The sequence below is a fragment of the Hemiscyllium ocellatum genome, chromosome 11 (assembly GCF_020745735.1).
Source record: "Hemiscyllium ocellatum isolate sHemOce1 chromosome 11, sHemOce1.pat.X.cur, whole genome shotgun sequence".
Classification (NCBI taxonomy): domain Eukaryota; kingdom Metazoa; phylum Chordata; class Chondrichthyes; order Orectolobiformes; family Hemiscylliidae; genus Hemiscyllium; species Hemiscyllium ocellatum.
This window is the reverse complement of record NC_083411.1, coordinates 97,849,376-97,865,127: the sequence shown is the minus strand read 5'-3', so window position 1 is coordinate 97,865,127 and position 15,752 is coordinate 97,849,376. Positions and strand designations below refer to the sequence as shown.

At 40.9% G+C, this 15,752-nt stretch overlaps 1 protein-coding gene across 2 annotated transcripts in view; it reads left to right on the top strand.

The window, feature by feature from the left end:
- Positions 1–15,752, top strand: part of cenpi (centromere protein I) — a 121,418-nt gene that overhangs the window by 23,145 nt on the left and 82,521 nt on the right. The window contains exons 2-5 of one of the 2 annotated variants that reach the window (XM_060832742.1): positions 8,002–8,127; positions 8,389–8,507; positions 14,714–14,821; positions 15,596–15,644. In XM_060832742.1, the coding sequence (XP_060688725.1) occupies positions 8,002–8,127; positions 8,389–8,507; positions 14,714–14,821; positions 15,596–15,644 (402 nt within the window). The remainder of the gene's footprint in view (positions 1–8,001; positions 8,128–8,388; positions 8,508–14,713; positions 14,822–15,595; positions 15,645–15,752) is intronic. The other variant, XM_060832743.1, reaches the window with a different exon arrangement.

Sequence of the window (15,752 nt, the reverse complement as noted above, 5' to 3'; positions counted from 1 at the left end):
GGGGCTGAGTATGCACCCCTGTGGGGCTCTAGTGTTGAATGTTAATGAGGATGAAATATTGTCCCCAATCTTCACTGACTATGGCTTGTGGGTCAGGAAACTGAGGATCCAGTTGCAGAGAGTGGGGCTTAGTCCAAGATCACTAAGTTGAGTAATCAGTTTTGAGGGAATAGTAGTATTTAAAGGCTGAAATGTAGTTAATGAGTAGGATTCTTACATAGCTGTCTTGGTGTCAAGATGTTCTAGGGAGGCAATTGATACAACTGAATGGCTTGCTAGGTCATTTCAGAGAGCAATTGTGAGTCAACCACATTGGTGTGGGTCTTAACTAACATGTATCTGGACCAGGTGATGATGGCAGATTTCCTGAAGGACATTAGATTTAACCTCGACTGGGGCTGCCAGAGTATTAAGGGCTTAGATGGAGTGGAATTTGTTAAGTGCATTCAGGAAACGTTCCTCGAGTAGTACACAGAGCGTCCTCCTCTGGAAGGGGGAAAGCCTGACCTATTGTTGGGAAGTAGGGCAGGGTTCTGGGTAATCCAGGATGGAGAATGAGAAAAAAATGTGGCTGTAAGAGCTGCTCGTTTTTTGAGGTATTTTAGGTGTTGGAGGTGATTTCCTCGAAATCCAGGAGTATCAATTACTGATTTATTTACTGTTGCATAGTTTTGGAACTTTTGGGGCAAAAGATCAAAACAATGGCACTTTAAAAAGGCAGAAGACAGACAAAGGCAGTAACCACGTGGTCAGAGAAAGAAACTGCTGCCGACACAGCAGTGAATCTGTACACTTACTGCCTTGCTGTTTGAGTTCAAGTATCTCTGGACATCGGGACAAAAATTAACAAATGCCAAAATTCACAGCTGACCTTGGAGGAACCTGTATGGGAGAGCTCTCAGCACAGGAATAGATACATGCATAGTTTTTAAGTGTAGCCTTGCTGTAAATCTACAATACTGAGAAGAGTGTGTTCTTTATTGATTTTATGTTTTATAGAGATCTGTCTCTGGATTAAATTTAAAAAATATAAGCCTTAAGTATTAAGTTAGTCTGGAGCAGTGTTTTTTTTTTAAAGAGCAATAAGATGGTGCTATTTTCTGGGTCTATAGATTGTGAAGGAACAAGATGGTCATTAGTGGAGTGATGTGCTCTTCCTGTCGGATATGGGAGTTTAGGGAGAGTTTCCATGTTACTGATGTTTATGCCTACAGGAAGTGTCGTTGGTTGCGAATCCTATTAGATTGCATGGGTCATTTAGAGCAGCAGTTGGAGATAATAAGGATTTTACAAGAGCTATGGGGTGTGCTGGATGGCAGTTAGAGGAAGGGAGAAAAGTCTGGTAGATGGGTTAACGCCAGGAAAGGTAGGAGGAGTAGATGGATTGCCACAGGAGACTCCTGCACTATCCCCATTTCAAACAAGTATACTGTTTTTGAAAATGTAAGGGGTGATGGACTCTCAGGGGGATACAGCATGAACAGCAAATTTCTGATACTGAGAATTACTCTAATGTAATGAGGCATACATCGGATTCCAAGTGATCGATTGTGATGGGGACTGTCTAGTCAGAGGGCACAGAGAGATGTTTCTGAGGCTGGCAGTGAGAAATCAGAATGGTATGTTGCCTCTCTGGTGCCAGGATCAGATATTTTGGAGAGGTTGTAGGATGTTCTCAAAGGAGAGATAGATCAGCAGGAGGTTGTTGTAATGTTGGGACTAATGACGTAGGAAGGGAAAATGATGAGATTCGGAAGGGAGAATATAGAAAGTTAGGTCTGAGTTTAAAAGGGAGGACCTTGAGGGTAATAATATCAGCTTACTCTTGGTGCTATGAGCTAGTGAGGGTAGGATAGGAAGATTAAGCAGATGAATGCATGGCAGGGGAGAAGGGTTCACACTTTTGGATCATTTGAATCTCTTCTGGGGTAGAAGTGACAAGAAGGACAGATTGCACCTGAATTGGAATGGGCAGGGAGATTTGCTAGAGCTGCTGAGGGTGGTTTAAACTAGTATGGGGTGGGGGTGGGGTGGCATGGTTTGTGTCCCAGGGAAATACTGAGGAATGAGATCAATCTGAGACAGGTACAGTTGGAAAAAGGTGTGAGTCAAACAGTCAGGACAGGTAGGAACAAAGCAGAGAACAAGGTAGGACTGATAAATTAAACTGCATTTACTTCAATGCAAGAGGCCTAACAGGGAAGGCAGATGAACTTAATGCTTGGTTAGGAACATGGGGCTGGGATATCATAGCAATTACAAAGATGTGGCTCAGGGATGTACAAGATTGACAGCTTAATGTTCCAGGATACAAATGCTACAGGAAGGATAGAAAGGGGGCAAGAGAGGAGGGGAGTAGTGTTTTTGATAAAGGACAGCATTACTTAGGGAGGATATTCCTGGGAATACATCCAGGGAAGTTATTTGTGTGGAACTGAGAAATAAGAATGGGATGATCACCTTTTTGGGATTGTATTACAGACACACACATCTCCCCACCCCCCCCCCCCCCCCCCCCAAATAGTCAGCAGGAAATTGAGAAACAAATTTGTAAGGGGATCTTCAATTATCTGTAAGAATAATGGGATGGTTATGGTTGGGGAATTTTAACTTTACAAGCATACACTGGGACTGCCAAAGTGTTAAGGGTTTAGATGGAGAGGAATTTAAGCGTGTAAAAGAACGTTTTCTGATTCAGTATGTGGATGTCCTTACCAGAAAAGCTGCAAAATTTGACCTACTCTTGGGAAATAAGGCGGGGTGGGGTGACAAAGGTGTCAGTGGGGGAGCGCTTTGGGGCCAGCAACCATTATTGTGTTAGTTTTAAATTAGTGGTAGAAAAGAATGACTAGATTTAAATATTGAAGTTCTAAATTAGAGGAAGGCCAATATTTTGACGATGTTAGGCAAGAGCTTTCAAAAGTTTAATTTGGGGCAGGTGTCCACAAGTAAAGGCATAGCTGGAAAATGGGAAGCCTTCAAAAATTAGAATGCGAGTCCAGAGAGAGTATGTTAGGGTGAAAGGCAAGGCAAGTAGGTGTAGGGAACGCTGGATGACTAGAGAAATTGAGGTTTTGGTTAAAAAAAAAGAAGGAAGCATATGTCAGGTATTGATAACAGAGATTGAGTGAATCCTTAGAGTATAAAGGCAGTAGGAGCATGCTTAGGAGGGAAATTAGGAGAGCAAAAAGAGACATGAGATAGCTTTGGCAAATAGGGTTAAGGAGAATCCAAGCAGATTTTTAAAATATATTGAGGACAAAAGAGAGTGAATGGGGTCCCTCAAAGATCAGCAAGGTACTCTATGTGTAGAACCGCAGGAGTTGGGGGAAGACTCTAAATGAATATTTTGAATCAGTCCTTACTGTGGAGAAGGACATGTAAAATACAGAATTTGGGGAAATAGATGATGACATCTTGAAAAATGTCCATATTACAGAGGAGGAGGTGCTGGATGTCTTAAAATGCAGAAGAGTGGATAAATCCCCAGGACCTGATCAGGTGTTCCCTAGTACTCTGTGGCAAGCTAGGGAAGTGATTACTGGGCCTTGGTTAGGTATTTGTATCATCAACAGTTATAGGTGAGGTGCAAGAAGACTGGAGGTTGCCCTCCAATGAGGTGCCACTATTTAAGAAAGGTGGTAAGGAAAAGCCAGGGAACAATAGGTCAGTGAGCGTGACATCGGTTGAAGGGAATCATAAGGGACAGGATTTACATGTATTTGGAAAGGCAAGGACTGATTGGGATCATCAGCGTGGGAAATCATGTCTAACTAACTTGATTGAATTTTTGAAGATTTTAATGAAGAAGATTGATGAGGGCAAATTGGACATGATCTATATGGGCTTCAGCAAGGTGTTCAACAAGGTTCCTCATGGTAGATTAGTTAGCGAGGTTAAATCTCATAGAACACAGGGAGAACTAGCCATTTGGATACAGCACTGGCTGAACGGTGGTGGTGGAGGGTTGCTTTTCAGATTGGAGGCCTGTGACCAATGGTGTGTCACAAGGATCGGTGCTGGGTCCACTGCTTTGCATCATTAATACAAATTACTTGAATGCGAATATAGGAGGTAGAGTTAGTATGTTTGCAGATGACTCCAAAATTGGAGGTGTGGTGGACCGTGAAGAAGGTTACCTCAGATTACAATGGGATCTTGATCAGATGGGCCAATGGACTGAGGAGTGGCAGATAGAGTTCAGTTCAGATAATTATGAGGTACTGCATTTTGGTTTGGCAAATCAGAGCAGGACTTGTACACTTCATGGTAAGGTCCTGGGGAGTGTTGCTAAACAAAGACCTTGGCGTGCAGGTTTATAATTCCTTGAAAGTGTAGTTGCAGGTAGATAGGATAGTGAAGGAGGTGGTTAGTATGCTTTCCTTTATTGGTCAGACCATTGAATACAGGATTTGGATAGTCATGTTGCAACTGCACAGGGCATTGGTTAGGCCACTTTTGGAATAATGTGAGGGTTTGAGCTACAAGGAGAGGCTGAATAGGCTGAGGCTATTTTCCCCTGAAGTATTGGAGGCTGAGGGGTGACCTTTTCTAGAGGTTCGTAAAATCATGAGGGGCATGGATAGGGTAAATGGACCAAGTATTTTTCCCTGGGGTGGGGGAATCCAGAACTAGAGGGCATAGGTTTAGGGTGAGGGGGGAAAATTTAAATGGTCCCAAGGGACATCTTTTTCACACAGAGGGTGGTGTGTGTGTGGAATGAGGTGCCAGAGGAAATGGTGGAGGTTAATTTTAAAAGGCATCAAGATGGGTATATGAATGAAAAGGGTTTAGAAGGATATGGGTCAAGTGCTGGCAAGTGGAACTGGATTTGGTTAGGATATCTGGTTTTCATGGGCAAAGGGTCTATTTCTGTGCTGTATGTCTCTACAACAGGTGACAGGGGAGCACTTTGGAACCAGTGACCATAGCTCTATTGATTTTAAAATGGTTATGGAGAGGGACAAAACCTATCCACAGGTTCATGTTCTAACTTGTGGCAAAATGAATTTTAATGAAATAGTCAGGAGCTTGCAGGAGTTGTTTGGAGTGGTTTGTTTGCATTCAAAAGGATTTCCAGGCGGGAGGCCTTTAAAAGTGAGTTAGTTAGTGTTTAAGGTCTATGTGTTCCTGTAAGGGTGAAAGGCAATATTAAAGGAATAGGGAACCCTGGATGACAAGACATATTGAGGCTTTCATTAGAAAAATGAAGGAGGTATGGCTCAGGTACAGGCAGCTGGCATTGACGGAATCCATGGAAGTTAATAGGGGATACAGGAGTTGACTGAAGAAGGGAATCAGGAGGGTGAAAAGGGGGGATGAGATAGCTTTGGCTGAGAAGATTAGGGTGACTCCAAAGAAGTTCTTTAAGTATATTAAAGGAAAAAGAATAACTATACAGAGAGAATTGGCCCCCTCAAGGACCAAAGTGAACATGAATGTGTAGAATAGCAGGAGATGGGTGAGGTTTCAATGAATATTTCTTCTGTTTACTGTGGCGAAAGACATGAAGAATTGGGGAAGTTAGTGGTGATATCTTGAGGACAGTCCATATCACAGTAGAGGAGGTGTTGGATTTATTAGAATGTATGAAGCTGGATAAATCTCCCGATCGTGACCTGATGCATCCAAGAAAATTGCAAGAGGCTAGAGAAGAAATTGCATGAGTCCTGGCTGATATTTTTGCGTCATTGTTAGCCATGGGTGAGTTTCCAGAAAACTGGAAGGTACTGAATGTTGTGCCCTTATTCAAGAAAGGCTGCAAAGAAAACCCTGGGAATTGTAGACCAGTAAGCCTAACATCTGTGGTAGGTAAGTTACTTGAGAAGATTCTGAGATAAGTTATGCATACATTTAGAAAGACCGGGTTTGATTAGGAATAGTAAGCATGGCTTTTGGATTGATGATCAGAAGCAGAGGGTAATAGTGGAAGGATGCTTGTTGGACTGGAGGCCTGTTACTAGTGGAGTGCCTCTGGTTGGTGCTGGGCCCTTTGCTGTTTGTTATCTATATTAATGATTACGATGAGAATGTACAGGGCATGATTAGTAAGTTTGCAGATGACACTGAAATAGGAGGTATTGTGGACAGTAAGGAAGGTTGTCAGAAATTGCAGCAGAACCTTGATCAGCTGGGCAAGTCAAATCAAGGCAGGATTTTCATGGTGAATGGTAGGGCCTGAAAAGGAGTGGAGTGGAGCACAGGGATTTTTTTTGCTTTCTCTTTTTTTTTCTTTTTCCCCCCACACTATCGCCTAAGTGCGGTAGTGCTTATTTTTCCCAGCACCCATGTCAAATATGTGCAGGTGTCAGACATAGTGAAGAACAAGAGCAGAGGGATCTTGGAGTTCAGGTGCACAGTTCTCTGAAAATGGAGTCACAGGTAGCTAGGGCGTGAAGAAGACTTTTGGAACAGTGGCCTTCATTCAGGGCATTGAGTGAAGAAGTTGGGAAGTTGCATTGAGGTTGTTATGGATGTTAGTGAGACTGCATTTGGAGTATTGTGTTCAGTTTTCTTCACTTTGCTTTAGAAAGAATGTTATTAAAGTCGAAAGCGTGCAGAAGCAATTTATAAGGATGTTGCCAGGTCTGAAAGGTCTGAGTTATAGGGAGAGCTTGGGACAAACTGGGACTTCTTTAGACTGTAAGAGACTGAGGAGGGGGGAATCTTATCGAAATGTCTAAGATCATGAGAGGCATGGATAGGGTGAATGCACTGTCTTTTCCCCAGGGTTGAGGAATCAAGCCTATAGGGTATCAGTTTAAGGTTAGAGAGGAAAGAACAAAAGGTGACATGAGGGGTAACATTTTTACACAGGGTGCTGCCAGCGGAACTGGTTGAGGTAGGTACATTAACAACATTTGAAAGACATTTGGGTAAATACATAGATAGGAAAGGTTTAGAAGCATATGGGCCAAGGGGCAGCACGGTGGGCTCAGTTTCCCCTGCGCCAGGGGCCCAGGTTCAATTCGCGCCTTTGGCAACTGTCTGTGTGGAGTTTGCACATTCTCCCCGGGTCTGCGTGGGTTTTCTCCGGGTGCTCCGGTTTCCTCCCACAGTCCAAAGATGTGCAGGTTAGGTGAATTGGCCATGCTAAATTGCCCATAGTACTAGGTGCATTAGTCAGAGGAAAATGTAGGGTAATGGGACTGGGTCGGTTGCTCCTCGGAGTGTCTGTGTGGACTTGTTGGGCCGAAGGTCCTGTTTCCACACTGTAGAGAATCTAACTAATCAAGTGCAGGGAAATGGGGTTAGCGTTGATGGACACTTTGGTGGCATGGACCAGCATGGGCCAAAGGGCTTGTTTCCGTGCTATAGAGGTCTATGACTCTATTAGTGAGCCATATGGATTTTGACAATTGACAATGGTTTCATGGTCATCAGTAGATTATTAATTCCAGGTTTTCTTAATTGAATTCGAATTCCATCATTTGTTATGGTGGGAGTTGAACCTGGGCCCCCACAACATGAGCTGAGTTTCTGGATTAATAGTTTAGTAATAATACAACGAGATCATTGTCTATTCTGCCCTGTCTGATAAACATAAGTTCACTGGTATGCAAGTTGTGCTTTCAAGTTATTGTTGCCTGTGTTTATGCTTTGTGCAAGGTGATGGAAAGCTGCGTATCAAATACATTAGCATCTCATGAATTATGGTGGCAAATCTCAGGTGAATGAGTGGTGCTTTCCAATTACATTATATTTAGAAGTTCTGCTGCTGTGGCACAGAGCTGTACAAAGTCGCAGCTTTGATCAGTGTTCTAAGTTGGCTGATATCAAATATTTCAGCAGTTGAATTGCCACATTTGTCTGTGCTGCTTGAGTTACTGGTGAATTTCATACGGATTCCTATTTATGGTTAGCACTCGTTAATTGGCATTTGCTGAGGCCAACTTGGAAAGTGTATATATTTACAAAGGAAGTGAGGTGTCATTAGGTCTAACTGTGCATACCTGCATAAATATGTAGTAAGTGCATTAATTGCAATTTTTCCTTTTTCAGTGAAGGAACGAACTCCATCAAATGGAAATCTTCATCTAGACACAATTGAAGGCATTGCTTTTGAGAGAGGCTTGCCCCCGGATGTAATTGAGTCACTTCTGGACGTGGTTATGAGTGCCAGACTTGGTAAAATGTTCAATATTAAACTTTATAAATATTAAATAATATTTATAAATGTACAAAATGGTCCCTTACATGGTCACCTTACCAGGATTTTATTTTTCTGAAATGTTAGTTTACTGTTTACATGCAAACCTTCAAATATGACTATTTTATGACATTGATGAAGGTCAGCTTGGCAATGGAGACAGCAGTATCTTTGTTTTTCATAAACCTCCCCTTTTCACCCAAGTAAAATGCTAATCATTTCTATGTTAATTTTCACAGTTGACAGGTTTAATACACGCCTTATAAAGTGCCTTATTCCTGCTTCTGTAGTCCCTGAATGTGCAGTGACAAATGCTATCTCTTGGATGTGTACAAGAAAACCTTCCATCAATGTCCAGGTGAGTCAGAGTAGAAAATAACCAAATTGTAAAAGGGAGCTGACGTAGGCCATATGACTCATTGAGTTAAGCTGATGGCTGATGTTCTACCTCAACTCCACCTTCCTGCCTTATACATTTATCACTTCATTTGTTTTCTATCTGAAAATCTATTGACCCATGTTTTCAATATATTTCATGTGTAAGTATCCACACCCAAAATTCACACCGCTTTGAATTCCTATTGATTAATGAGGAACAGAGGGTATTATATGATAATTTGAAAAGATAGAATATACATGGTATGGGGAAAAGGCAGGCCTAGCCCATCTTTAGTTACACATAGGCACTTGTGCACATTTCCAGCAATAATTATTAGACAGTATTGAAAATCGAGACTCAAATGCTGTTTACGATGTCTCCTGTCTATAACCCAATGCAGGAGGCCCATCTAGTTCGACACAGAGCAGAAATTAAACTTGGTAAAGAAGGAGCATCATATCATAATTTAGAATTAGAATAAGCTGGAAGTAATACCATTACATTAAACAAAAAAATAATGCAATGAACTATCGATGCTGGAAATCTACATTAAAAACAGAAACTCCTGGAGAAATTGAGGAGGTCTGGCAGCATCTGTGGTGAGAAAGCAGAATTAATGCTTTGGGTCAGTGACCTCTCTTCGGAGGTTTCTCCAGCAATTTCAATTTTTGTATTCCATCATATCTCAAAACCTGAGCAACAAAGTTTTTACAGTTTAAAGTTGTGCAATGAAGTTCATGTCCACACTCTCGTAAAACAGTACTTAAATGCTTTTCTTTTTGTGTGAAATCAAGAGTCAAGCAAACTTAATTGAAACATTGGTCTTGTGCAGGAGCTATCATATAGGTCAGCTGCTCACTTTTTGATACCACATGTTTTTGATTTGGAAAAATTGCTAGTTCATTTGATATTATTTTTCCGTAAATTACCATAATTCGATTGTTGGTATTTCGTGGAAGAAATCTGCAGCAAGGGACAAGATGTGTCCAGAGGACCTCTATTATCTGGCATTTGATCATCCAAACATTCGATTAGCTGAACAAAACACTTCCTATCCGTGTCGTTTGGATAACGTAGGTTCGTCTATATTAACTGCTAGCATATTCTGACTTTGTTTACTGTTGCTTCTGTCCTGGTATATGATCTTTACCTACCTTTGCAAAAGGAGAGAATCCTTTGTCACCCTGCTTCCAGTTCCTAAGGGACAGCAATTGTACAGTGCCAGAATACTCATCTTTTAACAATCATCTGTACCTTTAGTTAGTGAACAAAGCCTTCCTTTTGCTGATAAGTTGGGAAAACTGCTGAACATGAATTTAAAAGCAGTCTTCTCTTTGCATTGCCAATAACAAGGCTGTCTTAATCCTGCCTCTATCTGATTGTGGAAATGATCTTCAGCAATGACTTCTTTTGCTGACCTATACTGTAACTTTGAGGACCTAACAGTTTGTCTTTGGTACTTTCTTCAGTTGTATGGAGTTCAAGATATTGTCATTCAAGCTATGAGGTTTGTGCAAGCTCTGTGAAAGAGCCACTTCCCAGATTTTGCCAGAGGCCTAATTTTTTTTCCTCTTAAATTTTTTATCCAAGCTTTTTTATGAAAGTTATTCTTGAACCTGTTTTATTTCCTTCTATGATACTGCAATTCAAATCCTAACAATACTGAATTACACTGCAAATTTGTCTTTTGTGATTTTGCTAATCATATTAATTAATTGAACCCAGGAAGCATGGATTGGGAGCAATTGTTCCATGGTAAAGGCACTATAGACATGTGGAGACTGTTTAAGGAACAGTTGTTGCAAGTGATGAATAAATATGTCTCTCTGAGACGGGCAAGAAGTGGTAAGATAAAGGAACCTTGGATGACGAGAGCAGTGGAGCTTCTCATCAAAAGGAAAAAGGTAGCTTACATAAGGTGGAGGAAGCTAGGGTCAAACTCACCTCTACAGGATTATAGGCAGGCGAGGAAGGAGCTTAAAAATGGTCTGAGGAGAGCCAGGAGCAGGTACGAGAAAGGCTTGGCAGAACGGATTAGGGAGAACACAAAGGCATTTTACATTTATGTGAGGAATAAGAGAATGGTCAAAGAAAGAGTAGAGCCGATCAGGGATAGCAGCCGATCAGGGATAGCATAGGGAATTTGTGTGTGGAATCAAAGGAGGTATGGGAAGCTCTGAATGAGTTTTTTGCTTCTGTCTTTACGAAAGAAACGAACTTTGGAGTGAATGAAACCTTTGAAGAGCAGGTGTGCATGCTGAAATGGATAGAGATAGAGGAAGCAGATGTGCTAAAAATTTTGTTAAACATTAAGATTGACAAGTCGCCAGGCCTGGACCAGATTTGTCCTTGGCTGCTTTGGGAAACGAGAAATCCAATTGCTTCGCCACTTGCGAAGATCTTTTCATCCTCGCTCTCCACTGAAGTCATACCTGAGGACTGGAGAGAGGCGAATGTAATTCCTCTCTTCAAGAAAGGAAATAGGGAAATCCCCAGCAATTACAGATCAGTAAGTCTCATGTCTGTCAGCTGCAAGGTGTTAGAAAGGATTCTAAGGGATAGAATTTATGACCATCTGGAATAGCATGGCTTGATTAAATGCTGTCAACACGGCTTTGTGAGGGGCAGGTCATGCCTCACAAACTTTATTGAGTTCTTTGAGGATGTGACTAGAAAAGTTGATGAGGGTTGAGCTGTGGATGTGGTGTATATGGACTTCAGCAAGGCATTTGATAAGGTTCCCCATGGTAGGCTCATTCAGAAGGTCAGGAGGAATGGGATTCAGAGAAACATAGCTGTCTGGATACAGAATTGGCTGGCCAACAGAAGACAGCAAGTGGTAGTAGAAGGAAAATATTCTGCCTGGAAGTCTGTGGTGAGTGGTGTTCCACAGGGCTCTGTCCTTGGGCCTCTGTTGTTTGTAATTTTTATTAATGACTTGGATGAGTGGATTGAAGAATGTGTTAGCAAGTTTGCAGATGACACAAAGGTTGGAGGTGTCGTTGACAGTATGGGTTGTAGGCTGCAGCGGGACATTGACAGGATGCAGAGAGGTGGCAGATGGAATTCAATCTGGATAATGCGAGGTGATGCAATTTGGAAGGTTGAATTTGAAAGCTGAGTCCAGGATTCTTGGCAGTGTGGAGGAACAGAGGGATCTTGGTGTGCATGTACACAGATCCCTTAAAATGGCCACCCAAGCGGACAGGGTTGTTAAGAAAGCATATTGTGTTTTGGCTTTCATTAACAGGGGTATTGAGTTTAAGGGTTGTGAGATCTTGTTGCAGCTCTATAAAACTTTGGTTAGACCGCACTTGGAATACTGCGCCCAGTTCTGGTCACCCTATTCTAAGAAAGATGTGGATGATTTGGAGATGGTTCAGAGGAGGTTTACCAGGATGCTGCCTGGACTGGAGGGCTTATCTTATGAGGAGAGGTTGACTGAGCTCGGACTTTTTTCATTGGAGAAAAGGAGGAGGAGAGGGGACCTAATTGAGGTATACAAGATAATGAGAGGCATAGATAGAGTGGATAGCCAGAGTCTATTTCCCAGGGCAGAAATGAATAACATGAGGGGTCATAATTTTAAGCTGGTTGGAGGAAAGTATAGAGGGGATGTCAGAGGTGGGTTCTTTACACAGAGAGTTGTGAGAACATGGAATGCATTGCCAGCAGCAGTTGTGGAAGCAGGGTCACTGGGGACATTTAAGAGACTGCTGGACATGCAGATGGTCACAGAAATTTGAGGGTGCATACATGAGGATCAGTGGTCGGCACAACATCGTGGGCTGAAGGGCCTGTTCTGTGCTGTACTGTTCTATGTTCTATCTTAAATTAATATTTGCCAGTAACTAAGCCTTCTGTTACTGGAAACCACATTAACTATCAAAATGATTTAAAGTTTTGAAAAAGCTCAATTGAATCTCATTTAATTTTCGCTGCTGAGAAGAGAGCAGCCGGCTTTCTCATGTCTGTCCATGTAACTGAAGCCTTCCAACTCTGTCATCATGCTTGGAAATTTCCTCTGCATTGTTTGGGCAGAATGTCAATATCTTCCACAGTTTAGACCCAGAAATGATCATACAGTTTTCAAAAGATTTGTGCTGTCTACCTTATTTTTGTGTGCTGTGACTTTTATAAAATCAGTATGCCTTTTTAAACAGCTTTCTCCATTTTTCAAAGATATATGCATTTCCACCCTTTCTAAGCTAAATATATCTCAAATTGTTCTTCTACATTGTTCTTACCCAACTGAATGATGCAGATGTAATGGGCCCCTTTATGCTGGAAACATTCCATGAATTATGTTATGCTATTTTGTGTAAGCTGCATCTGCTATATATCTGTATCACTCGCTTATGACCTCCTTTAATCGTCCTACCTGTTTGGTGTGATATTTCAGAGAATCCTTATTATTCAGATATGTCTGTAAGTTACTTACTTGAAGTGCTACATTTGCCTTCACATTGAATGCTTGCAACCCTTCCTGCTGTTGTACAATTCAGTGGTGGATTAGCATTAGGAAGAAAGATAATTAGTAGAAAGGTTCACCAGTGGTGGATGAGTGTAAAGGCTTATGATGAAAAATGTTACAGGGATTAATATCCCATTATGCCAGATCTTGCACGGAATGATCAGTTTCTATTTCTGAGATAGGAATCTGAGATCCTACTGACTGGGTAGGTGGATGGGTAAGAAATGTAGGATGAATGAGCCTGAAATTGGGTAACTTGGAAAGGTGAAAATAGATCTATAGATGAGCAAGGGGTTCTTTGCACCCTTTTCATCCAGTAATATGTGGTGGTCACATTCTGACCTCAGTCAAAAGTTGTTTGTTCAAGTCCTAATCCAGAAATTTGATCTGATCATCTGGGTTTGCGTTCCACTGCTCTACTGAAGGAGTGTTGCACTGTCTGAGATGCTATCTTTCAGATAGATATTGAACTGAAGGCCTCACCTACTCTCTGTCAGGCATGCCATGACGATCCAAACACGAACCAAGGAAGAGCAGGGAGTTGTCATTATTGTTTCAGCCAACATTTATCTCTGTCTGAATCTCTGAAACATATTATCTAGTTATTATGTTATTGCTGTTTTGTGGAATCTTGCTTTGTACAAATTGATTGTCCAGGTTCCCACACCAAACAATTATTCACTTTAAAAATACTTCATTATCTGGAAGGTGTTCTGGAATTTGGACATTGGCTTTTGGGTTCTAGCAATATGTCAAGAGATTCTGGTGTCTGAGAACATTATAAAGAGTTCTGGAAAAAAGTTTTGCAGTGTTTGATGGATTGCTCAGAGAAAGGATCTTGGACTTGGAACTATTAAGACCCTTAAAGATTTGGGGACGTGATAGTTTTGTGACCAGTGTACGGGGTCTAGAGTTTGTGAGCATGTTAAAGACAGAATGCTGGAGTTTTTAAGTATAGGAAAGAATTTGAGGATGGTCAGTGAGAAGGGAAATATTTCTGCAAAAAGGAATGAACAGCAATACTCATTTGCATGAAAATGGTCAACAGCTAAACAACATTGATTCTAGGAGCATGCTGTGGTAAGAGTTAGAAGTTGTGATACCTGACAAATAAATTTAGTGAGATTAATTAACAGAATTGAATCAACTTGATATGCAATTGAATAAAAATAGATTTTCTTAGCTTTCCTCAAGAGTTATAGAATCCCGACAGCCCATCGAATCTGCACCAGTCCTCTGAAGAGCATCTCCAGACTCTGTTTTTTCCCTTCCTCACCCCCCTGCATTCGACACTATTCCTGTACCAATGCTAATGCACTTAGCCTGTACATCTGTGAACACTACAGATGCTATAGCATAGCCAAACCACTGAATATGAACATCTTACGACTGTGGGAGGAAAACTGAGCAGCCATAGGAAACCCATGTAGACACTGTGAGAACATGCAAACTCTACATAGACAGTCATCGAAGGCTGGGATCGAGCCTGCAGATACAAGTTCAAGTACGACCTACTCCAGAGGTGTGCATTAACGTTGTTGAACAAGATTGTTAGAAAAATGTCTCTTTTTTTTTGGAGCACGAGGGATAAGAGTCTAGATCTCCTTGTCCAGAGGTAGGGGCACAACAATGTGCCTCAAGATCCCCATTTAACAACACTTAACATTAATTGAACATCACCTGACTATAAGTTGATTTATCTCCTTTGCAGGTGCTGTTTATCAGATGGTTATTAACCGTTTTTGATCTTTTGGATTCAAAGAAGCAATTGCATTCATTGTATGGCATCATTTTCTTCTACCTTCAAAATGACAAGTTGGTAAGAAATGCTATATTTTCTCCCTGATTAAGTGATGTGGATACAGTGGACATAACTTGATGCTAAGTAGGGTGGAACTGTAACCTGATAATTGACCAAAGCTATTAACTTTGCACAATGTAAGAAAGGCACTCTATTCTTATAATTGGAATAGCTAGTTGAATATTTTGGAAGTGTAAAGGAGAACATTACCAAGGTTGAAAAGAGGGCGTATGTGTCGAGCATTGGAGCCCAGGAAGAATCTACCAGTTTTGATGTTGAAAATGTCATGTAAGATAGCAGGGTCGTGTTCCAGATTTTCACCATCCTTTTATGGAGGGAAAGTGCTTCTTTTATTTATTAAATAATGTAGCTCTATTTTCAAGAGAATATCCTCTTGCTCTGTCCTTACCTGTGAATATCTCATCTAACACTTTAGTTTATTCAATTAAACCCTGTTCAAGCTTCTAAACACAACAGTCATGGTTAAATAATTTGTGCTGTAAACACCTAATGACATTTTTGTTTCTTCAAATAAGAGCTCATGCTAATTAATTAAGTATTTTGGGCACATGTCAATTTGTTTTTAATGTGCCGCATTACTTTACCGTGAATCTTTAGACTACATGTAATCAAATTTGATTATAATGTGTAATAACAGCTATTTAGCACGCAAAGAAAACTTAGAATGATATAGTTTTACAACTATTCTGTCTAAAATCGTTCACATCAAAATATTTACTTTTTGATTTTTTTGAACTGTGCTTCAGACAATATTTCTTTTTTTTGTTTTAGTGTCCATATATATGTCATCTATTGTACCTGCTAACTAAAAAGGAAAACGGTAAGTAACAAAAGTAGCAGCAAAACATGCCATTGCAATGGCAATGTCTCTTGTTATCAATAAGTAGAGAATCAAATTGTAACTCTTGTGATCTGTGATCTAAGTACA